Below are 14214 nucleotides of genomic sequence, written 5' to 3'. Positions count from 1 at the left end.
CCTAGAGGGTCCCTTCAGCCCTGGTCTCGGAACAGAGGCCCTGACATAATTGAGGTCTTCCTGCTGGAGAGTGTCTGAGATCCTTCCAGCATCGGCAGGGCGTCTTAAGCATTTCAGAGCAGTGCCAGCTTCCCCATCGCCCCTACCCCTGCAGACCCACATCAGCTTCCTCCTCCCCCACTTCTCGGGTCCACCTCAAGCCTCCCTGGCAGTCTGATTTCTCTGGGGCAGAAATGGGTGGAAAGTGGGGACTGAGGTCAAGCCAACCCAAGAGTGTCCGGGTCCCCCGTTCCCGCACCCCCCCGCCCCCCAACACACACACACACACACACACACACACACACACCATCCCCTGGGACTCTGGGAGTGAGGAGAAACATTCTGTTTGCAAAGGGCATCCTCTACCTCCATTCTCCTTAGCTCAGCTCAGAGTCCTGGACAACAACACACCCCCCCTCCACACACACATATATACCCAAATACTCCTGTGACTAGGAGGGGTCGCCCCCACCTCATTCAAAGGCACAAAACCAGGCCTAGCTCCAAGTCTTGGGGTCAGGAAAAGCCTGGATGGAACCACATTCAATATGGCCACCCTAGAGAGACTGGGAACAGGCCACAGTGCAGGCTGACGCCTGCCTTGTTCCGCAGGGGTCATTGCTGGTCTGGGCAGTGCCACCCAGGGCTGCTTGTTGGGAGAGCACTTGCTCTCCCAGTAATTAACAAGAAACCTTTGTGGGACCACTCACCTGCGGGGCCGAAAAAAGCAATACATTTCCTCCCACCTTTTATGTTCTAGTTTGGCTAAGTCGGATTAACAAGAGAAAAATGGAATCCTAATACATGGGCATGCTGAATTCACATAAGCATGAAAATGCCAGGCAGCCAGGCAAAATTGGGTAATATATGACATTTTGGAAAAAGGAGAAAAGGGGTGGAATAGTGTCTTAGATCTCAGAAGTGAAAATGGGGGACTCATGGGTAGTTGAGGGAGAGCAGGACACGTATGGCCGACAAATTCTTCCTGGGAAACCCAGAAACAACGGGACCCAGTGTGCCTGGCTAATTCACACCAGACGAAGGTGAACAGAACATCCTAAGATTTCCTTCCGGGAGGTGGCCTTCCAGCTGAATCTATCGGGTAGGAAGGGGGAAGGTCAAAGGTTCTTTCTGAGCTTTTTGTGTTTTAATAGCCAGCTTACAAGCAATATCCCAAAAGCCAGCAGCACCAGGGTGACAACGCATTGGCCCCCTTCACCCCTTCACTCGCTTCCTAGTGACAAAGCAGAGTGACAGCATTTCCTGGCGGGCTGTGAGCAGGAGGCCCTGGGGCTGCTGAGGGGGTGAAAGTGCTGCTGAAATGCAAGGTTAGGCGGGAGCAAGGCAGACGTGGACTGAGGCTTCACTCTGAAGAATGACACTGCATCTTCAAACTGCAGGAGGCTCTCCCCAATGCCTCCCGTTAGGGCAGCGGTTCTCAACCTGTGGGTCGCGACCCCTTTGGGGGTCGAACGACCCTTTCACAGGGGTCGCCTAAGACCATCGGAAAACACATATATAATTACATATTGTTTTTGTGATTAATCACTATGCTTTAATGATGTTCAATTTGTAATAATGAAAGTACATCCTGCATATCAGATATTTACATGACGATTCATAACAGTAGCAAAACTACAGTTATGAAGTAGCAACGAAAATAATTCTATAGTTGGGGGTCACCACAACATGAGGAACTGTATTAAAGGGTCGCAGCATTAGGAAGGTTGAGAACCACTGCGTTAGGGGATGAGTTCAGAAGGAGCCACAGCCAGCCCAGAGTCAGGACTAGGAGAAGGCGAGTGAGTTGCTCCACATTTAAGAAGCCACTCACTCTCCGTAGGTGCAAACGCCTCCTAAAATCTGGTGCCTCAGGCCCTCACCAGAGCCTCCCCAGGCCTTTGGCACCTCATTGTTTCTGACATGCCCATTACATGGTGGTTCCTCAAGAGCCAGGGCATGTGGGGTGTGATTCAGTAATAATACAGGAATAGGTGTCTGCCAATGATGGTTGGTGCCCATTCAATGCCACCAGGAAGTTCCCAGTTCGTGTGGTGAAGAAGGAAACTCGATTCCCTGCGAGCAGAACAGCGGTGCAGCGGCTCCCCGTGGTCACAGCCCACGTGTGAAGCAGCACTGCTGTGGGACAGCAGGCCTGGGAGGAGGCCTGGGGTGACATGGTCCCGGCGCTAGGCCCCTCTCTGGCCAGACAGCTCTGCCCTGCTCTGCTGTGGCCGGGTCTGCTCCTCACCCTGCACACTGGCCCCTTTGCAGAACGCGGCCGCTCTCCACCCTTCTCCACGGGAGCCCATGCTCCCTCCCCATCCCCAACCCAGGAAGCAAGGCCCCATCACACAGCCTTGGCCTTTGTGACTCTGTGCACGTCCATCCAGCCACCAGGCTGTGGCACTTGGAATCCAGTGTAGTTCCTGGCATAGGGATTGCGTAAATGTTCTAGAATGAATGAATGAGTGAATGAATGAATGAGAGGACTGCCTCTGGTCCTGCAGGAGTTTCCCTAAGCCTCTTGGTTTCCTTCATAGTCTCCTCCCGGCCCCTAATCCACCCCCTGGCGTTTCCTAATTATCTCAGATTCGGTTTCAGTTTCCCCTCTCTTCCTTGGATTCCCAAATCCTGGCGCGGGGAAGGAGGGGGGGGCGGGGTTGGTGCCTGGGAGGGGTGGTGTGGGAGGGGGCGGGGCCTGGAGGAGGGGCGGGGCCGGGGGACGTGGTCTGCCCCCGCTGTGGCTCAGGCTTCTGGAGGAGCCTGGACCGGGTTCTGCGGGTGGTGCCGCGCGGAGAGGGGATGCGGACTGCGGGGCAGCCCTTAAGCGCTGGAGTAACGCGCCCACGTCGGAGGCCTCCGGCTACCGGCAGAGCAGCGCGCCCCGCCCAGAGCCCCCTCTGTCCTGCCAGGGGCACCAGTCCAGGGTCAGTTGTCATTTGCCCCGTTTCGTTTTCTCCTCCGTGTTTGCGACCTAGCCCAGAGCTTCTCAAACCAGCAGTATTGGCTTCAGGATCTGCCCCCCCCCCTCCGCCCCCCAACATAGAATCGATCCTCATTTTAAGGGGATGCTCGGGTGTTTCGTTTGCAATTCAAGTGCGAGAAGGCTGGCGCCTGCAAGGCTGCTGCTATTCATCTGGTTCAATTGCAGAGCTGGCTTTGCAGCCAGGAGACAGGGCCAGCTGCTCCTCTGGCATTCACCTGGCGCTAGGCGGGGGCTTCGGTTTATTGATCTTCACAGTCCTTTTCACACGTCCATGCGGGCCTGTTCTCCCTGTTACCTGCCAGCCATCACGCATTGCTCCAAAACAGATTCCTACCGTGTCTGCTGTGTGCCCTGCACCATCATAGAGCCCACTTCTTTTGCATTGAAGCGCCATGGCCGCACCTGCCAGTCATCACAATCACTTGGGCAGCTTTAAGAAAAATTAAATAAAATTCATTTACAAAATGCCATCCGGGTAATTCTATAGGCCTTTCATTTGGGCTGAAGCTTTGTGGCCAAGTCCCAGTCCGTGGCCTGATGATAAGGAACTGATGTCTGCCCCCCAGCCATGAGGGCCTGAGGCCCCTCAATAGCCTGGTGAGTGAGCCTGGAGGCTGCGGAGGGGTTAGCCTCCTCTGGCTGCTGTAACAAATGACCACAAACTCAGAGGCTTAAAACAGGTGAAATTTATTCTCTTGAGGTTCTGGAGGCCAGAAGGCCAAGATCGGTTTCTCTGGGCTCAAGACCTGGTGTTGGCAGGGCTGCACCCCCTCTGGGGCTCTATGCCTTTTCCGGCTTCTGGAGCTGCTTTTCCTGCATCTCATGGCTTGTGGCCTCTTTTTCCGCCTTCACAGCCAGCAGCTTAGCATCTTCACATCTCCCTCTCTGTTCCATCTTTATGTTGACTTCTCCTCTGTGGCTAGAGTTCCCTCTGCCTCTCTCTTATGAGAACATGTGCTTCCATGGAGGACCCGACCCATCTGGATAATCCAGGATCATCTCCCCAGGTCAGGATTTTTAACTTGATCAGATCTGCAAAGACTGGCTCTCCATCTAAGGTGACATTCACAGGTTCCAGGGAAAAGGACTTGGCTGTAAGTTACCGCCCCCCCACCCCCCCACCCCCGCCCCCCATCAGATAAGAAATTCCAGGGGCAAGGTTCAGGATCTGAAGGAGGGGCCGACGCACAAATGAAAATGCTAGACAAGAAACATGAATTAGAAGGCTTTGGGGGGCCAGGTGGAACTTCTTTCCTGAAAAGGCACACTGAGACCTGGCCTAGTCCGCTTTTTATTCAGTTTTAGATACACAGCTTGCCCTCAGTAAAGCACGGCAAACAAGTAGCAGGCAGGCAGTCTCAAAGGTCAGTAAAGATCAGTAAAATCCAGTAAACATTTACTTGGAGGCTATCAGGTCAGGAAATTGCTTCGAGCCACCGCTATCTCAACACAAACAATGGGTGCTTATTGTCAGCCCCGCTAACCCCTCAAGGTGCATCCTCGATGCACGCTCATGACAGTATTGGCAAGCAGTGGCTTCCCACAGGACAGATAGGAAATTCAAACTTGTTTATCCCATATGTTGGATACTCTTAGTATCCCATCATGGATACTCTGTGGTTGTATCGCTACACCATTGATTAAAGAAAACACACCTTCCCCCCAAACCCCCACCCCAAAATAGCAACTTCCAGCCCTGTGGGGAATCTCAGGGTGGCCTAATGAGGGGACTGGGTCATGTGCATAGGCAGACTGCCAGATATTGATCCAAGCAGATATTCCTGCAGGAGCAGGTCTGCCGTGTCCCGGGCAGAGGTGAGAGGAAGGTCCCACAGGGTAAGGTCAGCAGTGAGAGCCTGAATATACACACGGACAATGGCCAAACCATATATAAAAACAGAACTCCGAGCCTGCAGCAACCTGCCCAGGAAACCAACCCGTTATCTGCAGTAACCAGCCCAGGGAGCCAACTGCTGTAAGTCAGACTTGTAGGAAGTCAGACTGCTATCTCTAGTAACCAGTTCAGAAGCCACATGCTAACCCCCGTAACAACTGGCCCAAAGTATACAGGACTTGATTCATTACAGATAGCTTCTCTAATTTTTGTCCCCACTTTCAACTTAGGACCAACCAGAGAAAGGTAAATATGCACCCTAACCAATCACACAGGGCACACGTGATGGGGGCTGACTCCTTGCTAGTCAGCTGTGAATAAATAACTTCGCTTGTTCACATCCGCGTGGTCTTCCTTTATTTCCGCACTTGTTAGGTACAAAGCCCCAGTTCCACAGTAACATTGGAGGAGGAATCAGCTGTGTGCGGCGGGGCGGGGTGGGGGTTGGGGGGGTTGGGGGGGAGGAGCGAGCAAGCCTAAGATAAGAAGGAAGAGCAGGAAACACATCTGTGTTAGAGGGACAGGTGTGGCAATGTGCAAATCCCAGTCCCTCTTTCTCCCACCTGACTAGCTGGACCACATTTCCCAGCCTGCCTTGCAGTTAGGTGTGGCCACAGGCCCAAGTTCTGCCCATAGAATATGGAAGTAATGTACCCAGCTCCCAGGCCTGGCTCCTGGAAACCTCCCTTGCAATTCTCTGCTCTCTTGCCTGATACAGAGAGTCTGGTGGAGGCTCCAAGGCCCCCACGATGGTGGGGCCACTAGATGGAGGGAGGCTGGGGGCCTGAGGGCCTGAGTGGCTCAGGACCCTGCCAACCCACCTTACACTGCATGATGTGAGTGGGGAACACGCTGTTATGCTGTGGAGATCTTTTTATTTATTTTATTTTTTAATTAATTCATTAATTATTTTTAGGAAAGGAGAGGGAGAGAAACATCACGCTGATGAGAATCATTGATTGGCAGTCTCCTGCACGCCCCCTACTTGGGGTGGAGCCCACAATCCAGGCATGTGCCCTGACCCGGAATTGAACTGTGACCTCCTGGTTCATAGGTTGATGCTCAACCACAAAGCCACGCTGACCAGGCAAGCCACAGAGATCTTAAAGTGTTTCTTGCAGCAGTTAGCTTGTGTGTGTGTGTGTGTGTGTGTGTGTGTGTGTGTGTATACATATGTGTGAACCATATTGAACATTTAGGGAAAGATCGAATATACAATTTATGGAACAAATATTAAGCTCCAGACTTTGTTTTCTCAGACTGTTTTCACAACAGTATTTATAATCTGAGGAGATTTGATTCTTCTCTTCAGCTCTGCCACTGACTCTCTGTACTTGACTAACTCATACAATAAGGGGGAGAAGCCAAATTTTTTTAAAAAGCAAAGAATACCTAAACTAATGTTTTGTCTTTTAAATTCTCTTCATCTTTAGCTTCAATATGACAAAAGTTCTTTAAAACCAGAATAGCTTTACAAGACAAGAATCCCCACTTTTGGCACTTTCATTCCACATAGTGTTGAAAGTTCTAGCCTGAGCAATTAAGCAAAGTAAAGAGATAACATTCAGATGATATGAACTTGTAGGTAGAAAGCCATAAAGATTACACACACACACACACACACACACACACACAAATAAAACATCAAAAAACTGTTTTAACTAATAAATGAATTTAACAAAGTGGCAAGGTACAAATTGGACACATAAAAATCAGTTGAATTTTTGTAGATTAATAATGAATAATTAGAAAAGAAAATTAAGAAAACAGTTATATTTACAATACCATCAAAAGGAATAGCCCTGACGGGTTTGGCTCTGTGGGTAGAGCGTTGGCCTGCGGACTGAAGGGTCCCGGGTTTGATTCCGGTCGGGGGCATGTACCTTGGTTGTGGGCACATGTCCAGTGGGAGGTGTGCTGGAGGCAGCTGATCGATGTTTCTCTCTCATCGATGTTTCTAGCTCTCTATCCCTCTCCCTTCCTCTCTGTAAAAAATCAATAAAATATATTAAAAGAAAAAAAAAAAAAAAAAAGGGAATAAAAAACGTAGGAACTAACTTAACCAAGGAAGTGAAAGACTTGTACAATGAAAACTACAAAACATTGCTTCAAGAAATTAAAATAGGTATAAATGAGTGGAAAGACATCCTGTGTTTATGGAATGGAAGACTTAATATTGTTAAAATGCAAATACTATTCAAAGTGATCTGCGGATTTAATGCAATGCCTATAAAATCCCAATGACATTTTCTGCAGAAATAAAAAATAACCCATCCTAAAATTCATATGGAACCCTAAGGGACTACAAATAACCAAAATAATGCTGAGAACAACGAACAAAGCTGAAAGGCTCACACTCCTTCATTTCAAAACATACTGCAAAGCTACAGTTATCAAAGCCGTGGTGCTGGCATGCAGACAGACATATAGACTGATGGAATGGAACAGAGAGCCCAGAAATAAGCCTTCGCACATATGGTCAGATTCTTTTTGACAAGGTGCCAGGACAGGGAGGGAAAGGACAGTTTTTTTCAACCACTGGGGCTGGGAAAACTGAACTGTTATCAACAACAATTGGCTCAAAAAGTATCAGAGAACTAAACATAAGAGCAGGCGGAAGAGCTTCAGTACTGAGGGCTGCTCTGTGAACGTAGAAATAAAGAAAAAAAGGAGGTTTTTGCTGGAGGGAAGAATTGCTGGCATTTCTTAACACAAGCTCCTGGGACAGGAAGTTTGTAGAAATGGTTTCACATAACCCTCCTAAAATTCCTATGAGGTGGGGATCCACTTAACTGGAAGAAGAAAATAAAATAGCCACATCCCTCCAACCTAGAGATGACCACTGTGTGAAGCTCTATAACTTTTCTTTAAAATTTTTTTATTATTAAATTTCCCTTTAAGATTTAACATGTAACAGATGTAATCCCAATAAATTCAATAAAAAAGTAAAAAAAATAACACGTAGCAACGGGAGCTTGTTGTAACTAGGGAAACAATATAATTAATAATAGTATCTATCATTCAGGTCCTTCTCTCCCAGGGGGAGCTGGGAAGTGTGATCACAGCAGGCGGCATGACCCAATTCATCTGAAAGTGACCAGCTAAGGGACATCATCCCCAATAAGCAAAGTCTGATTCCAGCCATGGCCTCAGGTGATCTCCATCCTTCCTTTGTGCAATGAGATAGCATTTATTGAGCGGCTACTGTGTGCCAGGTGCCATGCAAGATTCTGGAAATATGGAAGAAGAATATAATACTGACGTTTCCTCTCGGGGGCTCTCCTAATGTGATGGGTGGGGAGAGACAAATGAACAAGGAGTGACAGCAGTAGATAAGAAAGCTGTAACTGGAGGCAATGGGGTCAGGGACTGGAGAGACATCTGTTCACGCAGGTGCAGGTGAAGCTCTAAGCAAGTGTAGATTTCAGATCTAAACTCTGGGGCAGTTCAGCGAAGATGGACAGACAGCAACGGGAAAGGCGGGCCCCGAACCAGAAGCCACTCCCTGCGCCACATCCCCTTCCAATGAACGCACAGAAGATAAAACTCCCAAGTATTATTGCCCTCCCATCTATCTGCCCCCTTTAAGAGGAGAATTTATAGAGAGCGCGCCGCGCCTGGGTGAGCCGGTAAATCTTCTCCTTAAGGAATTTCCTCTTGAGGGCGGTCTCGTTCTGCTCCTGAAGCAGCCAGGAATACTGATCCTTTTCCTGGAGTATCTGCATCATGGCTTTCTGCAAGTAATCGCCGTTCTCTTGGAGCATAAAATACTGAATTATGAATGGGATCTGGTTGGCGAGCCGCTTGCTGGTCTCCTGGAAGAGGGGATAGGAAGGGTCAGCTGGAGGGGTCTGGCCCCAAGGCCTGTGGTTGCAGAGAGAAGCCTCGGGGTTCAGGATGCACGCATGGTCGCCTTGCTAAGTCCTGGTGGTCCCGTCCACGCCACTCCAGTGTTCAGTATCAAACCACGAGGAGCTTCTGTCTGGGACGCCCAGTTTTCCCACCTAGGCATTCCCTCGGCGCTAAGTACCCACGGGGTAGACCAGCAAACCCCAAGCACCTCCTGGGCATCCCAGCCTTCCCAGGAGCCCCTCCCCCGGCCCCGCTCCACCTCTCGGCAGAGACCTCCTGGCCCCGTTCTGGGGACAGATCAGGACCTGCCTCAGGCCTCGCCTCGCGCCCTCTCCCCACAGGCATGGCCAGCTTGCCTGGCAGCTGGACTCCACATCTGGGTAACTCAACTTTTTATTCTGATTATGAAAAGGCTTCAGTAGTTGGGTTTCTTTGCAGTTTACCTTCCATTCTGTGTGCCCTCGTACTTTAGGCCGGTGATTTCAACCTTTCTCATCGCATGGCACACATAAACTAATTACTAAAATTCTGCAGCACACCAAAAAATACATTTCATTTCCTGCCGATCTGACCAAAAAATAGGTGTAATTTTGATTCATTCACACAGGACAGCTATGTTGTGTTGGCTGTTGTCATTTTTTTTTTAATTGACTATCTAAGGGAAAAGAGGTCAGTGCTCCTGTCTAAATAGTCAGGTATTGCATGTTTTAAAAATTCTTGTGCCACACGGGGCCAGCATGGCTCAGTGATTAAGCATTGACCTATGAACCAGGAGGTCGAAGTTTGATTCCTGGTCAGGGCACATGCCCGAGTTGTGGGCTCGATACCCAGTGCAGGAGGCACTGGTCAATGATTCTCTCTCATCACTGATATATATATATTTCAGAGAGGATGGGAGAGGGAGAGAGAGATAGCAACATCAATGATGAGAGAGACTCATTGATCAGCTGCCTCCTGCACGCCCCCCACTGGGGATCGAGCCCACAACCTGGGCATGTGGCATGTGCCCTTGACCAAAATCGAACCGGGACGCTTCAGTCCGCAGGCTGATGCTCTATCCACTGAACCAACCTGGCTAGGGCCTCACTGATGTTTCTATCTCTCCCTCTCCCTTCCTCTCTCTGAAATCAACAAAACTATATTTTAAAATATTTTTGTGGCACACCAGTTGAAAATTGCTGCTTTAGTCCACGAGTGGGGTTGGGGGCAGGGGGCGGGCGGTTAGAAACCTGAAGCTGATTGGGCCCCATAATCTCGGGAAAGGAATCTCATTCCTGTTTTGTGAACCTGGTGGGTATCAAGCACGTCAGGAGCTGAACGCCTTCTAAACATCAAGGAGAGCTAAGCATGACCAGCAAGGCGAGTTGTATTTTGCTGTCCTCTGAGAAACGCATGTCCTGCGCAGCATAGACTACAAAGAACTTCGGGGTTGGAGTTACTTTTGAGTACATCCTGTGCCACATGAAGAACCTGATTTGGGGCAAATTCACTAGAAGTGTCTGATAGGGTTCCCATAAGATGAGAGAGAATAGATGAGTCCTTTATCAGAGCAGAAAGGGCCCCTCCCTTCTTCGCCCAGGTAAGCACCTCTCAATCAGCGTGCCCCCCACGGGCCATGTGCACCCACACTCACCAAGAAGTACGCGTTCAGGTGCATCCCGATCTCAGTGATGGAGGAAACAGAAGACGAGTTATTGGAAGCAGACAGTTTCAGGGAAGGTGCCTGAGACATGCTTCCGTCCGTGTTAAAAGCCTGCTCCCGCATTCTTTGCAGAATCTCGCTGTAAATCTGGTCTTGACAGTAAACGAGCTGCTCCATCCTGAACTGCAGGTGGATCATATTCGCTGCTGTCTCTGCCTGCTTTGTTTTGATGTCTTCAATCTTGTTCTGGTTGGAGAAGAAAGAGAAGCACGTCACTGCTGTTTGGGTCCCCCCTCCGTGTTTAAACAACTCAGGAAGTACTGTGATGTTGAACACAGAATTAGAAATGATTTAAGGTTATTCGGTGATTGAGCATTGACCCAAGAACCAGGAGCTCATGGTTCGATTCCCTGTCGCCCAGGTTGAGAGCTCGATCCCCAGTAGGGAGTGTGCGGGAGGCAACTGATCAATGATTCTCTCTCATCATTGGTGTTTCTGTCGCTCTCTCCCTCTCCCTTCTTCTCTCTGAATCAATAAAAACATATTTAAAAAATAATTTAAGGTCAAAGGAGGCCTGATGCTTTAAATGGTGACTTTCCGAAGGTCCCTCCTCCGTCTTTTGCTGCTGTCCTCACTGATCCGGGTGTGTTCCTCCCCCGCTTGCCCGAGCCAGTCCCACCTATCGCCACCCACTCTTTCTCTGCGCCCGGACCTTCATTTTCTCACATCACCCCCTTTCTGCTTCCTTGACTGTGGCTCAGTTTACACTTTCATGTCCATCACTCTTGTATCTCTAGTTGGCTTGAGTCCAAGCTTTCAAGGATGACCCCAGTGCCGATGAGCACAGTGGGGTTAGAGCTTGATATCTTTGTTTGCCAGAAAGCCTGTGACTCCTGCCTCACCCACACAGTCAAAGGCATTCTGGGAAAGGGATGGATGACAGTGGAGAAAAGTCACTTCTTGGCTTTTGAGTTTGAGACTGTTGTGCACTGAAGGCAGAGGTGGATCTCAGAGAGGCAGGGGAGAGAGAGAGAGAGAGAGAGAGCAGGTGGGTTTCACAGGGACTTTGTTTTTCTTTCTATGGAGTGTATTTGGCAAACAAGAATATATGCTTTATACCCCCCTGCAGATTTGGGGCCTGAACATGGAAATGGCCCGTGTATCACTTCCAAGAGGCATGACATGGGAGGTGACAAGGCCCCTGGCTCTGACGAGGCTCCGGGGGAGCAGGAACAATGGCGGAGGGTATGTCTGGGATGGTGGCCGGGACAGCCCTGCACGGCACAGACAGCTACGGTGAGACTTCTGAGCTCTCAGAGGATGGCGCCAGGGGGTGAAGCCCTGGTGGGCGCTGGAGGTCCCTGGGCCCCAGGGTGGGCTGAGGGTGCAGCAGAGCTCCGGTGCCCAGGCCGGCCTGGAAGAGCTTAGGGGAACCAGCCCTGCACTTGGGAGTACAGGGGACCCGGGGCCAAGCGCCAAGGCCTGGGAAGCAGGGCGCACATCCGGGAAGCTGCCGGCAGGGAGACGTGACTGCCAAGGACCAGGCATGTCAAGGCCCTGCGGTGAGGCGCCCGGGGCTCGGACAGCCCCTGGGGAAGTTGGAGGGCTCATCAGATTTAATTTTCACCGACCGGGTGAAGAAGGGAAAGAGAAATTAAGTTGTCTCCCGGGAGAAGGACAGAATCTTTGCCTTGCCCACCTGAATGAGAGTGAGGAATGAGATTCTGGCCACAGCCGACCGAGGCCGAGGCCAAGGCTGAGGCCAAGGCCGGGGCAGAGTTTTATCTAGAGCCACTCTCTTCCCTGCACTGTGACTGGGATTCAGGCTGAGTGGCTAAGTTGCTAAGTGGAAACCCACCCAGTGGTGGCAATATTTTAAGTCAAACTAATAAAAATGTTGGACAAGGACTAGTAGACAATGCTGTCCTTCAGGAAAAAGGCCCAAAATACCCTCCAGTCACTAGGGACAGTCATACATTCGGTTACACCCTGCCAGGCCACAGGGGACCGAGAGAACAAAGTCAGTGCTATTTCACTTCTCCCAGAAAGGGCCCCCCAGCTCCCGGGCAGAAGCAAAACAGCGCTGCTGCTCGCGTCGCCCGCCCAGCCCGCCCACAATGCTATCCCCAGCCTCGCACATCTAACTGGCAGTACACACCCGCCTTCTTTCGAAGGCTAGACCCTCATAAATCCGCACAGGTGCCCACAGGCGAACTGGGGGTACTCACCCGGGCTGTTTGGTTAAGGTTGGAAAATTCGCCAAAATGTGTTTTGGCCGTGTCAATGAACGTTTGCCGGACGGTTTCTGACCAAAGGAAAAACCAAACATCAGTGAAATGCAAGCAGGAATCAAATGGCGGAGAAATCATGGCACGTGCCCCTATTCAGATCTACAGGCCGTGAGAAGGAAGGGATGGTACCTAGTCCCGGGGAGACACAAAATCCATGGTCACCACCCCCCTGAGCAGGGGCCCTCAATTTCCTGTCCTTTCGGGGCGTGCGTGATCCTCCCGGGTGAGCACCCATCTCTTCCTCACACAGCTGCGGGGAGGGGTAGGTCTGACTAGGTGAAGCCCACTGCACTGGTGCCCTGCTCCCCGAAACGGCAAAGGAGATCTGCAGGCTGTGACTGATCATCCCATCCCCGTCTCTCTCTCCCTCAGGCGCGGAGACCGTGCGGTGCTGGGGCGGTCCTCACCCACAGTCTTCTGCAGCATGCTCAGGGCGGGCTCCACCAGCTGCTGGATGTACTGCTGCACGATGGTCTCGAACGTCTTGTAGTTGACAAACCCAAGAAGCTCTTTGCCCCGGTACTGGTTTTCATATTTTGAGACTTCTTCATGGATAATATTTTTAACTGCAATGTGAAACAAACCACGGGTGTTTTAAAGATAAAAGCATTTTTAAAAGTCTTGCTCATCTACTGTACGTACCCTAAGGCAATGCTTCTAAATGGAGTCCTTTTCATAATGAAAAAAAAATACAAGGTCTGACAGTGACTTTTCAGGAACAAAATCTGACTCTAAAAAAAAATGTATTTCAACTGAGAGTCATCACCCTGAGAGAGAAGCTGAGTGTGTATAGTTGATAGAAAGGAAGCGGATGAGTTCAATGAAAATAAAAAGTTAGATGCTGTTTCACTTACAAGTCTCTCAAAAATTCAGCTAAACAAGGGTTGGAGGAGTTCTACCGTGGAAATGAGTAGTGCTGTTTTTTGTTTTTATTTTTTTTTTGAAAGAGGCAGACATTTAAAAAAAATATTTTTATTGCTTTCAGAGAGGAAGGGAGAGGGAGATAGGAACATCAATGATGAGAGAGAATCATTGATCGGCTGCCTCCTGCATGCCACCCACTGGGGATAGAGCCCACATCCCAGGCATGTGCCCTGACCAGGAATTGAACCATGACCTCCTGGTTCATAGGTCGACACTCAACCACTGAGCCACGCCGGCTAGGCAATAGTGCTGTTTTTATCAAGTGCCAAAATGGACAAAGATGCAACACACACACACACACACACACACGCAGCCTACTTCCATCCTGGCTGCAGCAGAATGGAAGTTGGAAGCATGACAGACAGAGCCAGGAGACTCTTATCAAAGCCTTCAATCCTGGTTTCAGCTTAGGGGTTACTGGCAGGGAGAAATGGGGAACGTGGGATTGTCTAGCCTCACAACAAAGATGAGAGAGAAGAAAGTCCGGGATGTGGAGCTGCTTTCTGCGGAGTGGGTGAGGGCAGGCTCCCGCGGCGGTCATGCGTGACCGCACCCCGCAGGCCAGGGTCTCGGTGTGGGCAGT

General features: G+C 50.2%; 1 protein-coding gene across 1 annotated transcript in view; it reads right to left on the bottom strand.

The window, feature by feature from the left end:
• Nucleotides 1-7004: 7004 nt before the first annotated feature.
• Nucleotides 7005-14214, bottom strand: part of LOC102428439 (interferon-induced GTP-binding protein Mx2) — a 45530-nt gene continuing 38320 nt past the window's right edge. Inside the window, exons 11-14 of the mRNA XM_014446768.2 lie at nucleotides 13115-13273; nucleotides 12645-12721; nucleotides 10408-10662; nucleotides 7005-8737 (exon numbers count right to left, since the gene is read on the bottom strand). Coding sequence (XP_014302254.2) covers nucleotides 8507-8737; nucleotides 10408-10662; nucleotides 12645-12721; nucleotides 13115-13273 — 722 coding nt within the window. The 3' untranslated portion in view covers nucleotides 7005-8506. The remainder of the gene's footprint in view (nucleotides 8738-10407; nucleotides 10663-12644; nucleotides 12722-13114; nucleotides 13274-14214) is intronic.

The sequence above is a fragment of the Myotis lucifugus genome, unplaced genomic scaffold (assembly GCF_000147115.1).
Source record: "Myotis lucifugus unplaced genomic scaffold, Myoluc2.0 scaffold_571, whole genome shotgun sequence".
Taxonomy (NCBI): Eukaryota; Metazoa; Chordata; class Mammalia; order Chiroptera; family Vespertilionidae; genus Myotis; species Myotis lucifugus.
This window is presented reverse-complemented; position numbering and strand designations above follow the sequence as displayed.